Genomic DNA, 16,696 nt, shown 5'->3' with positions numbered 1-16,696 from the left:
CATACTGCAAATAATCACTGCTTGCTTCATTCAAATTGTTTTACTTTTATTATAAAAAATTCATAAAAGCAACATTATTCCCTGCATGTGCACATGATCATAACAAATATTCAGACTAATCAACCTCTTAGATTTTATAGCATGCCTGAACAAAAATGAATAGTTGGAGAGGTTTAGGAGAGGTCTCTGATGCGATCTACGATGCCTGTGGTGTCCAACTGACCAGGGAAGAAAAACACAGCACACAGTGTGTCACAAACAGTCTTCGGTTTAATGAATAAAAAAAAAGAATTAATACTTTGGACAAAACTTGTGCTAAAAGAACTCAACTTGTGTTAAGAGAAACAAGTTTAAAGCCCTCTTAATACTAAACCAACCCATGAATCCATGCACGCATATGTTCAACCAATATCTTTAAGATAGTATACTTCTGTCCAACTATACACCTTTGTGATTTGAAAGAAGGAATGAGGCTTGTTCATACTTCATGATTCTGAAATGTATTTGGAGTGTTGAGGTGGCATGTCAATCAGAATATTACAAGTGGGATTTTTAAGCTCTGACGTGATATGGATATTTATTTTTACTATGCTACTCAGAAACAAAGGAAAGTCTATTGATCTCGTTTTTTCTACTGCAGTTTATTGACTGAAGCCTTTTATGATGGATTTACAACTGGACGAGTTTTTTGACCTCAAAGCACTTACCTTCTAACGCCTCAAAAATTCGCGAAAATGTTACTTAAATCCTAGGCATACATTTCTTCTGTCAACAAGATATAATTTATATAAAAAAATCTTTTATTGCATAATAAAATGATAAATAAATGAAAGCTGGCATGCATTGAAAGACATTTAAGAAAAGTCTCATCTCATCACATTGCTACAAAAAATCCTAGTTGTAATCATCACAGTGGTCTTTGTGATTTTGTAAATTTAAAATAGCATTTACTTTCTTTTGATCTCAAACATTCTATTTATTAAATTTTTTATTTTTTATTTATTTATTTAGCATTTTTATCATTTTAAGCACATTTGAATGTAGTTACACAATACTGAAACTGCAATTATTAAATTGTAATATGTGTGAAAGGGGATTATTTTAGCTACTTTTTTTCCCCATAAAAATGTATTCTGAAATAAGAAATGCCTTTTATAAAGATGATTAATGTGATCATTACTGTAGGGCAAGTACAGATCCCTTTTGTGTCTGGTTCCTCTCAAGGTTTCTTCCTCGTATTAGCTTTTTGTCACTGTCACCTTTTGCTTGCTCATTATGGATACATTCATAGGGACAAACATAGTAATGTGAAAAATTATATCCTGGATCTTTATATTTATGTAAAGCAGCTTTGGGACAGTGTCCATTGTTGAAAAAACGATACAAATTATTTTTAATTTAGTTGTTTTAAACCTAGGACAATTCATGCATCTATATTTTAGCAAATTATTAAGAGTTTATTAAACTGAAATGCTATAGAGTTTGATGTCCTGCCTCTGTGTTACTTTGTTTATTTTTTTTATTTATTTATTGGCTTGTCCAATTTTGCCTCTATGTTATGAGATGTATAAAATTATGCAAGCAAAGTGGAAAAACCTTCTATGCTTCTTAAGAAATGCATTTTTATTTCTTGATTTTACTGGGCACCCTAGGTGATTGTATTTAAAAGTGGTGGTCTATAGGTGCTACTGATAAAACTTTTTTCTGATATCACTACCAATGAAAATCATAGCAGTTTAGAAGTCATAAACTCAATACATATAATTTTAATAACCTGACTAAACCAAACACTAAAGAATGATAATTAGCTGTTGCCTTCAAGCATCCATTAGTGAACATTTGAAAACATCTCTAGGTTATGTATGTAACCCTAGTTCCCCGAGGGAATGAGACCCTGCGTCGTAACGTTTTGGGAACACCGGGGCTTTTAGCGACAATGCTATGCTAGGGGAGAGATAGCTGGCTAGCGTCATCGCCCCGTAGCCGTACTCCTTATCCCCAACCACGTCCGCGTAGAGCGAGGAGTGTTAAGAAAAGGTGCGAGCAGCATACGGGGTCTCCCAGGACCTCGACACCTCCGTGTGCAGGTCGGGGAAGAACGGGAGGCCTCGGTGATGAGGCAGTGACACGTAGCGCAGAAAACGCTCATCCAGCTTACTGGGTGAGCGCTGATTCTGCTTCTCGAACGGCCAGGCTATATCCAGCTTGGATACGGCCCATGTCACGACCATGAGGAGCTCCTCATACAGCACATGCTGTGAGGAATCTACGGCGTTACGACGCAGCTCGAAGTTCCCGAAATTGTGAACCTCAAAAATGATGAAACTAGAATTAATGGACATTTGCCCTGTTAAAAATGCCTTCGCTTCTGAATGTAGTTCCTCTCAAGGTTTCTTTTGCATACCATCTTGCTTATTGGGGATAAACTTCTAGGGACTAAAATATGATGCTAAAATATATATTCATAATCTTTTAATTTCTGTAAAGCTGTTTTCGGGCAATATCTTTTTTTGAAATTGCTATACAAATAAAATATTATTGAGTATAACTTTACTACATACATTACAATAAACTTTCCAACATTTTTGGAAATTGGTGCAAAATTTGTCAAGTGAAATTTATATTTTTTATGTTCTCTGGGTTTCTTTGAAGACTAATTTACATTGCACATAAGAAAGCTCTGTGAAAAGATCTGGTCAATAAAGTTTACAAATAATAGAATAATACATTATTATAAAGTTATTAAAAGCTCAAATATTATATTGAAAGTGTTTCGAATTCTTGATCAGTTTATATGATCATGGATGCATAGCTATTACAGATATATGTATTATGCCTCAGTCTATTGGCAGAGACAGAATATGGTAAAAAGCTGGGAATTTTATTGAATCTCCACTATTATGCAACTCTAAACAGGTGTGTATCGTCAGTCAAATTTCATAGTTTAGTTTACAAACAGCAAGAATGTGGTTTACATTAACTGAGGTGGACTTGTGGCGTACCGTATGAGTAACAGTGTTAAATTTGATAAAGTAGCTGTCCAATTTGTACCTGCCCACCTGTCTGTTTTTCATGACAGAAAACTTTGCTGCTAATATTGGTGCAGAAGATGTCATTGATATGCATTAAGCCATCACAGTTCAGGGATATGCAATTTGTGAGCAAAAGCAACACATTACTTCCATTAATTTTACCCTAAAAAAACTAATCAGCTCCAAAGATTAGTGATTCAAATCCCTTATTCATTTTCCTTAGCTCCTCATTCCAGACCTCTCATAGTCCAGTCTATCAAATATGATGGAAAGCCAGCTAAATATTTCCTACAAACATTTGTTTTCTGCCAAAATATTTTCTATATTATTTGTCTTAATATTTGACGGCTCATGGAAATAGAATGGCATTTCTCATTTCACAGATGACAGGTAAAGTGCAAGGTCCACTGCTTTATGGCTAAACAAAGGTGAAACTGTGCAGTCTTACAACCATTTGTCAATTAACTGACCTTCTTTCTGTTTATGGTTTTGGATTACTGCCTGCTACATTTTTGTACTTTATAAGTCTCTGTGAGGCTAGTCACAAGTGTTTCAGTCATAGATTTAAAGTACAATTACAGTTCAAAGCACAGTAGCTCTTAAGCAAGTTTGTAGTGGCTCAATTTATTGGTAATTCAGGTGAATAAATTTTATGTTAAATTCCAGCTCTTGATTATGGGTAAAGGCTGTTTGAATGATTTATATGCGTATTGTATCATAATAGATGCAAAGTTTAGAAATGCTGTTAATAGGTCTAATAATAATATTAATAGTCTGTTAATAAGAAGTGAGGAATATTGAGGAATTTAGTTGGGAAAAGTTCTTGGACATGAAAATAGGAGTCCAGTGAATTGGAGCTGGTAAAGAGTAAAGATTTTGTCAAAGGGAATTGGAGGCACAAATACAATAAATATGAATGTTTTGTTTGTATAGACTTTTGTCTAAATCAAGTTCAGTTCGTGTTTTAGCTTTATTTATTGGAAAGCCAGCCACACAGTTTAAATAATTGTTTGAAGTTTAAATTAAGTGTTAATTAATGTAATTGTTTCTTATATTTTAACTTTTCATCCTCTGTTATTTGTAGAATTTGGTATTTCCAAAATATATTATCCAGAGATAAATTTAGAACTGCATAATTTAACTAATAACAGATTATTTGCACTTCAAAACATGTGGCTTGTTTTTGGCATTCTCTCTGGATGATTTCGGCAAGCTTTCTGAAAATGTAACTCTGTTAGGAGCAATGTCATTTTACTACAGAAGTTTTTCTTTCTTTCTTTCTTTCTTTCTTTCTTTCTTTCTTTCTTTCTTTCTTTCTTTCTTTCTTTCTTTCTTTCTTTCTTTCTTTCTTTCTTTCTTTCTTTCTTTCTTTTCTGATTGTAGGGATGTAAGATTCAATTTTTAGAAAACTAGAACACATTTTAATTGCCCAACTCGCAGAAAACCCGAGACGTTTTTGTCAGTTTCCTTTAGACATCTTGACATTTCCATTAGAAATACAGATACTGAGGATGTAGAAAATACCCATTAGGCAACCCAGATCTATTAAATAGACCATCAAGCAGATGATTTACATAGGAATCAATACAATTCAAATAAATCCAAACATGGATCTCTGGAGACCACAAGGAAATAAAATCTATATATATAACCCAGCTTCATTATTTGTCAGAGCTAAAAGAACGACCATGTACAGTATATGAATTTGCATGTGACTAAAATGTGTGCTGAGAATAATGCAAATTATTTAAACACATGCTGATTATTTATTTTTTTTATTTTTTTTATTATTATTACACATTGAGCTTTAATGCTTTATATCGTTTAGAAGGGTTTGGAATGTACAGTATATATTTTCCATGCATTGATTTAATGATTCGACCACCGGGTTTAGACTTGAGCTTAGATTAATGTCTGCATCGAGTTTCATACGTTTCTCCTGCCTTTACATGCATTTGACGTGCATTTGCATTTGCTTTGTGTTGTCAGGACTTGAAATTTCCAAAGAAAGAATATTTGATATTTTATAAAAAAAGAAAATAATAAAATAGAATTGCTCTAATTAATGCAAATTAATCAAATAAAATGTCATTAATAGGCCCAAATAGACCCCATTTCGACTGTCCTCAGCAAACTGTTTGTGGAATGAGAGGGTGCACGCACTTTTTTTAAAAACACTATATATATATATATATATATATATATATATATATATATATATATATATATATATATATATATATATATATATAGTTATATATAGTGTTTTTAAAAAAAATGCGTGCACCCTCTATATTCATATTTATATATATATAAATATGAATTCAAGACCTTCGGATCCAAAGTCCAACGTCTTAACCACTATATAGAGCTATTGATTTGCTTCTTTTCATGTATTTTACCTCTGTATAATGTATCTGCTAAAGAGTGTGATAATGTTTGTTCTTTAAAACTGCAAATGAGCTGTTGATTGATTAACTGGAAGGTTTATTCAGAATACACAATAGCTGCTGGACATTGTCTAATTCTTTGAGAGTTTTGAAGGCAGCTTGGAATTAACAGACTTCCTTATAAGAACAACTGCCCAAATCTATTAGGTCTTGTATTTTACTAAACATTTATCACACTGCTGTCCCCCTTAATGTATTTGCAAGGCTAGAAAGTTAAGGCAAGAAGTAATTATGGCAAGGAGTAATGAAGCAATGATTGCTACACAAAATTTGCAGAATATATCTGGACCATCAATAGACCAAAGTGATGGTATGCACCAGTCAACCAACATTTTATATTTAGGGAAACCCAATATTAATGTCATATAAAGAGAGAGTTGGATAAATCCTATCTATTCAGTGATGCATCTGATGGCTACAACAAGGATTATTTTATTGGGTACTACGAAAATCAAAATTGGGCAATATGACCTTGACCAAAGCTCCAGGACTTAGCTACATGTTTATCTCAGTATAATCTTGCTACCAGGGTGTTGAAGCATTCTTTTTGCTAAGCAATTAAGTCTGCAATGATAGGGTGAGGTGAGGTGAACAACCTTCCCAGAACAATTACCACTTGAGGATATAAAAGGGATGGTTGCTAAGAGCTCTTAAAAGTGTTTCTTGGACAGTGTCTTGTGTTGGAAATTCAGTTTTAGGGGCCAGACACACAGACACAGGTTCTAATACATCACATTTGCTCTCACAAATTGATTAAGGTTAAAGCTTATTCCACTCTTTGACAACAACCTCTGGCTGCTTTTTAAATCTTACTGTTTGCAGTGCATTTTCAAATATTTTATTTTAATATTTTAGACATGTTTAAAGATAAAGCAGGTTTTACAGGTAAAAAACAATAGGTGAGAAGAAACGTTTCCACCTATTAGCTGACTTTTTATTATACACTAGAATACTAATAAAAAGTAATGCCTCTGGTGGATGCAAGAGGTCAAACCTGAATGAATGCCAGATGGTATTGTATGTGAACAGAAAACTGCAACAAGCCTAGTTGAAATATCTGCATGAATTCTAAATAGTTGTTACACTTTGTATTTCTCTACTGAATTTCTCTTCTAATAGGCCGGATAATAAGACAGTAGGAAAATCAGATACCTAAGATGTATAATGGTTTATTATACACAGGTTGAATGGTGGAATGATATTCAGGTCTACAGTGATGTTGTGACATTGGCATTAATTAAATAAAATTATTATGAAAGCAAACACAAGAGTATATGTTTTAAACTATTGGGCTTTAGATTAAGAAGCTGTTTCAATAAACCACTTGCCAAATGTATCCAATTAACACACAAATTGTAGCAGATAACACATTCTGGGTATCTAATAGTCATTTTAAGGCATAACCTGAAAATTTTATTTTTAATTTGACTTTTTTTAAATTTTGTTTTCAGCATTTTATTATACAAAACTAATTCCTTGCATATAATACTGAAATATATGTGGCACTTTTTTGCAGGTCTTTACAGGAAACTCTAACACAGAGAGTGTAGTACGTCATGATCTTCAGCACAGCATCGTTGCACGATATCTACGCTTTATCCCCCTGGGCTGGAGTGAAGAGGGTCAGATTGGTCTGCGGATAGAAATCTATGGCTGCCCATATTGTGAGTTCACACACTTTCAACACACACAAATATATTTGAATAAACATTTTTTTTACTCTGCTATGCTTATCTTATGGCCATTCTTGGCAACATTGTAAACCCGAATGGACTGCGGGTTCTACAATCAATCATGGGATTATGAGTGTAAAAACCTCTAATTAATTTTGCTTTTGGGCTAACAGTTAATTTCAGAACTAGAAGAGGTCTTATCTCAAAGTAGGGGTTGCCACAGCGGATCATCTGTCTTCATACCCCCCTGTTCTCTACATCTGCCTCTTTTAAACCAACTACCTTACCACATCCATAAACCTTCTCCCTGGTCTTCCTCTTTTCCTCCTTCTTGGTGGCTCCATTCTCAGCATTCTCCTACCAATATAACCAATGTCCTTCCTTTGCACATGTCCAAACCATCTCAATCTCGCCTTCCTCACCTTGTCTCTAAAACATCATACATGCGCTGTCCCTTTAGTAAACTAATTTCTAAAACCCAGCCATTAGGGTTGCACAACCCAGTGCAGTCTTAGTGCCGATCCCAAGCCCGGATAAATAGGGAGGGTTGTGTTAGGAAGGGCATCCAGCGTAAAACATGTGCCAAATCAAATATGCGGATCATAGAGCGCATGGGCTGCAATTTAATATTTTGCCTCCAAGATTTGTCAAAGGCAGATCTCAAAAGGTAACTTCCATTTCACCACTTTACAAATGTCCCACAAAGTCATAATGTGTGGCAAAGGTTATTATTTGAAAAATAAAAAAGTTGCCTTCATTCAGGTAGGTTAAAAAATCACTTATTTTACCCAATAACCTCAGTTTATTAGATAGCAAAGCATCTTTATGGTGTTTCAACAAGCACACAAACAGCTGTTAAATGACCGATTAACTGGCAGTCATTTCTAAAAAGTGACTGTTCAGCCAAGTATGCCAGTATGTTTCTTCAAACCTGATGGCTCTCTAAGGGTAATGGTAATCCATGTACAACATCCATTTCTATTATACTTCCCTTTACTTCAGGTGTTTTGTGGGCTTTCTCTGTTTCGTTTTTTTATGGTCTATGTTATGTACCCTCTAGATGTTCTTTGTCTTTCCAAAGTGTGTGGCTAATCCAGCCCCTCTTTCTGCATCTGACACCTACCTCTATCACTTTTGCCTAGTTGTTTTACAAAGGTCCTCACTGCAGATTGTGTGTGTCACATGTATGCCAAATATGATCTAAAGCAATTACAAGAAAATACACTATATGGACAAAGGTTTGTGGACACCTGACCTTAAGATCCATATGTGCTTTTTTCGATCAGACCATTCCACATTTTGCCCTGAGTGCTTTTTATTAGCAATTTAATAGGAGAGTTTCCTATGATCTATGACATCTCCAATGTTTTCCTCCTTGATGTTTTCCACAATTATGATGTCTTCCATGATTCGCTATTTGATTGCATGTTGAAAATCATCATAAAAATATTGTCCTTTGTCTCTTTTATGCAAAATTTCTGGGTGCATAGCATTGTTCCCGTTCAGGAATTCTGAATTGCTGAACGCCAAAAAGAGTGTGCTTTCTCTATTACAGAAAATCACTTACTTAGGCGTTGCATGTGATTCGACCCTTGCATGGGCAGCTGTCTCCTGCCCGCATTGCGTCCATCCTTATGCCCGCCAGGATGGTCAGAGAAGGACAGTTACTCACTGTCAAGCAATTCCAGTGACTGCTGGGGTTAAAAGGCTGCAGCATCCAATGTGGTTCCACTTGGCCTCCTGCACATGAGACCCTTTCAGTGGTGGCTCAGAGCCCGAGGGTTCTCTCAGAGGTGCAATCCACTCCGTATGATCAAGGTCATGCGCCAAGTCCTACTTGCTTTAGATGTGTGGTTCCTGTCTCAGGCCCTGTCCTAGGAGTTCCTGGTCATCACTTAGACAAGGGCCGAGGCCTGGGGAATGGTGACTCCACCCTGAGGTGCAGAAGAAAATTTGCTGGAGATTTTACAGAGCTCAGGTGGACTAGCTTGTGACTCAAGAGGCATCGCACTGCTCCCTCTGGTTCTCCATGACACCCCCAGCCTCCCTAGGGATGGACGCCTCGGTTCAGGGGAAGCCGAGGCGGTGCCTGTACGCCTTTCCTCCTCTCGCGCTGCTTCCGGGAGTTCTGAAGAGACAGAGTCTGTCTCCTTCCGGTGGCCTCATGGTGGCTGGGCAGACCATGGCTTGCGGACCTGGTCAGGGTGCACAGTATGTAACCCCCGCACAGAGCTGTGGAAGCTGTGGCTGTGGCCCCTGGGGGAAGAGCTCCTAGCCTGCAGTCTCTGAACCAAGGTGGTAGAGACCATTTTCCAATCTAGAGCTCCCTCCATGAGGAGGTTGTATGCTGCTGGATGGCACCTGTTCAGTGTAGGGTGCGATCAGCACCAATTGGATCCAGTTAACTGCCCCGTTGGTTGAGTGCTGTAATTCCTTTAAAAACAGTTCACCAAAGGGTTGGCTCTATCCACCCCTTAAGTCTATGCATCTGCTATTTCGATGCATACCATGACACCCTGGTGGGGCTATCACTGTTAGAAACCCGCTGGTTACGAATTTTTTTTTTGTAACACCTAGAGGCGGAGGACTCCTGTCCGAACTAGATTGCCTGCGTGGGACTTGGCTGTTGTGTTTGAGGCTCTATCTGAGCACACTGGTGACGCCGCACTTTCCATTTGACGGATTACACACGTGATTGAGAGCATGAACAAATCGAAAGCGTTTCCAAAACCGATGTTGACACAGCGTCTCGTTCCCTCTGGGAACCATGGTTACATATGTAACCTGGAGACATTCTTCATCAACATTCTTTGCTTTAGCATAAAACTTTGCTTTGATGTTCTGGTGCTGACTGACAGATAAAAGAATTTTGGGCTTCCTTAGATAACATTAAACCTACCTTTTTTTTCAGTGTGAGAAGCACATTCTCATGACCAGACTTTAAAACTAGAGCTCAATCATATCCCTAGCTGAGGCCTTGATTTTATTTTGGTATGGATGTTTCTATAATCAAGTTGCATCCACTGAGTAAGTAATTAGCCAACCCAGCATTTTGCTAGTGCTTTCATTCAGCACATTTGGAGGTGGATCAAAGCAGGTCTTCATGACAACCAGAACAGGATTATTAGAGAAGCTACTTGCCATACATCACCCTGTTGGATATTCCATACTTTGTTCCCATTAGCATGACAAAGGTTATGACTGTTACCAAATTGAATAAGTCCACTCTGAAATCAAGAGTGTGGCTCGTTAACCAAGTGCCGACTCTTTCATACTGCTAGACTGCACTGTACACTTCTGTGATTGTTCTCTCTCTTGTCTTGCTCTTTGCCACTCTGGCTGCTTTCTGTTCTGTTCTGCTGTTTCTCTCCATGCTCCAGAATGAGAGCACTTCATATTAATTCCATTACAAAATCAACACAAGGATTTTCACTTTAATAAAGCATTAATTAAATTTGATCAGTCTCTCTGTAATAAAAATGAAATGGAATAAGTCTCCATTCAGCTTTTTGAAAACCAGAACAAAAAAACAAGTTTATGACTTGGGCTTTTATAGCACTGCTGCAAACCTAATATAAAGAGCCCTCATGAAATTAATTATACATGTTGTTTAAAGTATATTCTGTATACCTCAGAGGCAAATAAAGGTCTGAATTTACAGATGCTTTGATCCTGCTAAAGCAGATTATATTAGAGAATCTTAGATGTGTTTTCAACTCAACAACTTCCCACAGTGTAATTCACCTAAAGCAAGCAGGATTCTCAGCCATATCTGAACAAACATAGCCAACCTTATTTTATGCCTATCCATACTCTCTCTCTGTTTGACTCTGGTGCTGTAGGGTCCGATGTGATTCACTTTGATGGCCAAGGCGTAATCTCCTACAGATTCAAGATGAAAAAGATGAAGATCCTGAAGGATGTGATAGCACTGAAATTTAAGACGGGCGAAAGTGATGGGGTGATCTTGCATGGCGAAGGTCAGCAGGGTGACTACATCACACTTGAACTGAGGAAAGGAAGACTTTTGCTTCAGATAAACCTTGGTACGGCTCTCCATCCTCATTACTACAGTATATCTGTAAATTGGTCACCCTTAAAAAGTATTAAGTGCTCACACAAAGGATTTATGCATAAAAACACTTTTTATATTACTAAAAAAGCTTTAAATGACATTATTACTATCTGGCAATAAGTGTCATTGCTTCTGCTGCTAAAATGTTTTAGTGACCATAACAATTCCAGATAGAACAAGAAATCACAAGACTCCTGGCATTGAACTTCAGATTTAAATATGTTGGTCCAGCTCCTGTATGCCAGCTTATATTGTATACAGCATAAAAATGTGTAAAGAGTACATCTGTGTATTTTGTTAAATGTTATAATGAAAATGCTGTATATTTGTGTTTCTTTGCGAAAGACAGGCAGTAACCAGTACAGTTCTATTTTGGGGCATACCTCGGTGAGCAGTGGCAGCTTGCTGGATGATCATCACTGGCACTCAGTTGTGATTGAACGGTACCGGAGAAATGTCAACTTTAGCCTGGATCAGCACACTCGGCACTTTCGTACCAATGGCGATTTTGACCACCTCGACCTTGACTACGAGGCAAGTGCTCAACACATTTTTGGGCATTAAATATATTGTTTTAAGTAAAAAGACTACATCAATGCAGACATAGCAGACATACCTGAAATAGAAATTATTAATTCACTAATTATTATTGAATTAAATATTGATATTAAACAAATCAAATAAATGAATTTTTATTCATATTTATATGAATATTGCTCATGAATATTAAATTGTGAATCACTTACTGTCAGGGAGCTCCCTGCGTCTCCTACGCGCTCCTTTGGATAATACACAGACTGCTTCTCATCCAGTTCTGGACTAGTGGACCGCGCTCCAACCGCGCACCACTGGATTACTTCCCAGTTACTGCAAGTACGCGTTTTTGCAAAATAAACTTTGACTTCGGCTTCCGCCTCTGTTTCTCGCATAACACTTACCCATGTGGAAGTGGTTGATTGCGAGTGTAAGACGCGCACCACGCTCGAAACCTCCTCGGTTTCCATGGTCATTCTATTTACTTTCGTTTTCACAGCACAATCACTGATTTACTTGGGAGACATTTTTCAAGATTTCTAGTGAAATAAAAATATAAAACTAAAAAAAGTTAAGTTTTTGCTGCACTGAACAACGAGAGCGACCGAGTGATACGTCATCAACTAAGAGACTGATGCTGCCCTCCGCCGAAAACGGGGAACCGGCAGCGTGGGTTTGCTCGTGCCTTCGAAATTTGCTCGTGAAACAGGGTAAAATTTTGCGAGCTAATTTGCTCGTATCTCCGTTTGCTCGTACTATAGGTTGCTCGTACAACGGGGTTTTACTGTATATACATATTGCAACCTCAATACTCGCAGGGGTTACGTTCTATGACCCCTTGCGAGTAACAAAATATCGCGAGGTTTAAACACTCTCCTTTTGATGGTTCCATTTTCAAGGGGAATTGTACATGTACTGTACTGTAAACTCAACATAAATTGTGAATAACTTGTTATAAATGTTTTATTTACTACTTTAAAAGGTAAAAAAAAATGGCTCATATTTTTTCCTACTCTAAAAATTTGCCAGTTTCCACTTTTCCACCCCTTCTAAAACTGATGTGTGGTCTAGACAGTCAGAAACAAGCCTATGTCTAAAAATGACCTACACTTTTAATTTTAGTTAAAATGACGTGGGACTGATTTGGCTGTTGCATTTTACACTTACTATCCACTGGAATAAGACTGTAAGGCATACTATCATAAACCTCATGATTATGGTTTCTCTCCAGCAGATGCTGCTGGGATTTGCAATCGCTTATTAGCATGCTGTTTATACACATTAGGAATGTAAATGGCAGCATGGTAATTTGATCACACAGCTTTAATGCTGTCTAATGAGATGTATAAAGAATTTATTTAAAACGTGAAAGTCATTGTTTAAAGCAATAGCTGACATAATTTATTGGGCAGGGCTCTGGTGCTCATAAAATGTATTCTCTTCACTGATTCACTAAATAAACACTTAATGCTTCATTTACTATTTTATATTTTTGAGCATTATTTAAGTTAATAACATAATAAATATTAATCCAAATTGATTTATTAGATTCTTTTTTAATATCACTATTTAATTTACTAATAATAAAGGCATTTTCAATTTAGCTATGTCTGCTAGCATGCATTTAAAACTGGTGTGGTAAAATAATGATCTTATTATTGTTTTTCTACTGAAAGATATACACTGCATTAATTCACATATAAATGAGTTTGGTTTGCAAAGTGATGCAGCAAATAGTGCTGCTACTTCAAACCATGGTCCCCAGTTTTTTTTTTTATATATATCTCTTAGTACTGTTAATGTAAAATTCAAACTGACAAGTGTTCCCAATAATTCTCAATTTTCCCCACATCTCTGTGTGAATGTGTGTTTTTCCTAATGTTCTGGGAAAGGCCATTAAATTGCCATTGGCTAGTCATGAATCTGAAGGCAAATTCAATTAAATTCAGTTTTATCTGTTTAGCATTTTTAACAATAGAAATTGTCCAGTGCACTCTAAGTGCTGGTCCCAAGCCCGGATAAATAGGGAGGGTTGCGTTAGGAAGGGCATCCAGCGTAAAAACATGTGCCAAATCGGATCACGAATACGGATGATCCTCTGTGGCGACCCCTAATAAGAGAAGCCGAAAGAAAGAACAATGGACATTGTCCCAAACCAACTTTACCTAGATATAAAGGTTAGTTATGAAGTTGGAATATATAAGTTTGTTCCTTCAATGGTATGAGAAAGAAACCTTGAGAAGAACCAGACTCAAAAGGGAACACATCCTCATCTGGGTAACACCAAATGTTATAGTAATTGTTGTTCATTGTTCAATCATTGTTGAGTTATACTGTGCAGTGATAGGCACTTAAAAGCAGAACTATGTATGCAAACTGCAGTCTAAAGCCATTGTAGCAGACTGTTGATATTAATTACAGTCCAAATCCACCCTCATAGTTCTTGAGTTGCTTAGTTACTTTATGGATCTTTAAGCTGTTCATGGGCGTGGTCTCAAGATGAAGAAAACTCCATCCAGAAGAAGGTTGCTGGGATGAATCAGAAGGATCCAAAGGGAATAAAGCGACAGGAACACTGGTGACTTGTACTTCAGGAGCATCTTTAATTTGATGCAGAGTGAGAGAGAGAGAGAGAGAGAGAGAGAGAGAGAGAGAGAGAGAGAGAGAGAGAGAGAGAGAGAGAGAGAAAAGGAGAGAAGAGGGGTGACACGGAGATAAATAAAGATTGTTAAGTATACCGATAGTTACGTAAAAGTTAAAGTAGGGACTCTGGAAAGACTAGCTATGGCAGCATGACTGAAAGCAAGACTGTAACACATACATAAGGGATCTCTGGGATAAGAGACAGGCCGCCACACCACCATCAACAAACCTGAGTCAACACATGAGAGTAAGGGGACGACAGCATCCAAATATCTTAGTTCACTAAAACACTTTATATCCATGATCCCTCCAGATTTTCTCCTTTAGTTTAGAAAAACCTACTGTCAAACGGCTTGATTAAATAAATGTGTTTTCAGCTACAGTAGGATTGACCCCTGAGACTGTGTCTGAGTTTTAAACAATTGGAAGACTGTTCCACAACTGTGGGTGGTTTTTGTAAGAGAGAGCTCTGACCCTGCTGTAGTCCACATTATTTAGGTACCAACAAATAGCCTGCACCTTTTGACTGAAGTAGGGGGGTGGATCATAATAAAACAAAAATGTATTCAGATGCTGTGGCACAAGACCATTCAGTGCTTTGTACATCATTAGTAGAATTTTGCAATCAATGAGATATTTAACTGGGAGCCAGTGTCAACTGAATAAGTCGGAGTGACATGGTCATATTTTCTGATTTTGGTAGGGACTCTTGCTGCTGCATGCACTTACAAGAACATCCAGTCAGTAAGGCATTACAATAGTCCAATCTAGATGCAAATGCATAACTTGTTTTGTGAATCCTGTAACAACATATTTTAGCAATATTTATAAGATGAGAGAAGCCTATCTTAGTAATTTTATCCACATGAGACTCACCAGAAAAAAGCAGAGTCAATAATAAAACCAAGGTCATTTACTTCTGTACATGCTGAGACAGAAGGACCATCCAGAGGTGCTTGCATGTGGTTCTTATAAACATACAATTGTCAACTTCTTAGCTCTAAGCTGGATTGGATTATATATTATGGGTAATTGCTTTAATTGTGTTAAATATCTGATCCTGATGTTTGAGCCCAAACGATTATAGCATCAGTTTTCTATAAAATCTTGTTCCTATATGCAGTTGAGTTTTGGAGGAATGCCCTACTCTGGCAAGCCTATCTCAGGAGGCCAGAGAAATTTCATCGGCTGCATGGAGAGCATCAACTACAATGGAGAAAATATCACTGACCTGGCCAGAAGAAAGAAACTGGATACTTCTAGTTTCGTAAGCTACATTTTGTTTCATATCTCAAATGGCTACTACTAATAATGTTATACTTAAGACAGGATGGAAATTAAAGGTTATCTGTATAAACATTTTATATAGTATTGTAATAGTATATAGTAAGTATATAGTGGAGAAACAGTTACAGTTAGACAGGTGTGTTATATCAGAATATAGACTTATATTCAATTGTCAGAGATTTGCATGTGTTTCATGTCTTTATTTTGAGCTATAATATTGACAAATCTGTCAAGCATTTTTTTAAAGCATTTCACAAGTAAAACTTTTACTGAACAAAACAATTGCTGTGAAAATGATACCTGGTGTCTGTCTCATCATGAGAAATCAAAATGACACATTTCTTTCACAAACTTGCTATAACAGAATGAAAACAGAGATTTAGAAAAGCTATAAAAGTAATAAATAATGGGCCTTGAATCCCGGGCATTTTTTATTGTTTTCATGTTGTGAGACATTGTGCTTTCAACAAACTGCAAAATCTATTTTATAAGTTCATCTGTTCCACATGAGAGAATTCATAGCACACAGAACATATAGGGACATTACACACTTAGATTTTTTTGTAGGTGTTCTAAACAGTAGGTTCTTGCCTCCATTTTATTAAAATGCAATGCTGTAGTTGTTAAATATGCATTAGAAATGCTGCATTTGGTAATTACGTTATAATATTGTTACATTTTTTGATTTTAAAGTTTTCTACTACATAACAATATGTGCATGAAAATGTATTTTAAATGGTTCTTATTTCCACCCAGGTGAAAATATCGCTGATAATACAGTATATTTAAGTGCACTGCATGAGGTCTAAGTAAAACTTCATTAGCGACTTGTACAGCATTGATCTGCCTTCATTTCTTTCACTTTGTGTTATACTTGGCATACAATTCTTATTTATAATATAAAGTATTAGAGATTTCACAAAAGCTTCATAATAATAATAATAATAATAATAATAATAATAATAATAATAATAATAATAATAATAATAATAATAAGCATGA

At 36.5% G+C, this 16,696-nt stretch overlaps 1 protein-coding gene across 2 annotated transcripts in view; it reads left to right on the top strand.

Moving 5' to 3' along the window:
* The window catches only part of LOC310719776 (contactin-associated protein-like 2), a 245,626-nt gene that overhangs the window by 109,108 nt on the left and 119,822 nt on the right, over positions 1 to 16,696 (top strand). For both annotated transcript variants that reach the window (XM_083529850.1, XM_083529849.1), the window contains 4 exons: positions 6,999 to 7,146; positions 10,998 to 11,201; positions 11,580 to 11,764; positions 15,531 to 15,674. In XM_083529850.1, the coding sequence (XP_083385976.1) occupies positions 6,999 to 7,146; positions 10,998 to 11,201; positions 11,580 to 11,764; positions 15,531 to 15,674 (681 nt within the window). The remainder of the gene's footprint in view (positions 1 to 6,998; positions 7,147 to 10,997; positions 11,202 to 11,579; positions 11,765 to 15,530; positions 15,675 to 16,696) is intronic.

This window comes from Silurus aristotelis (assembly GCF_946808225.1).
Source record: "Silurus aristotelis genome assembly, chromosome: 25".
NCBI lineage: Eukaryota > Metazoa > Chordata > Actinopteri > Siluriformes > Siluridae > Silurus > Silurus aristotelis.
Note: the sequence above shows the minus strand (reverse complement) of the source record. Positions and strands in the feature narration are given on the sequence as shown.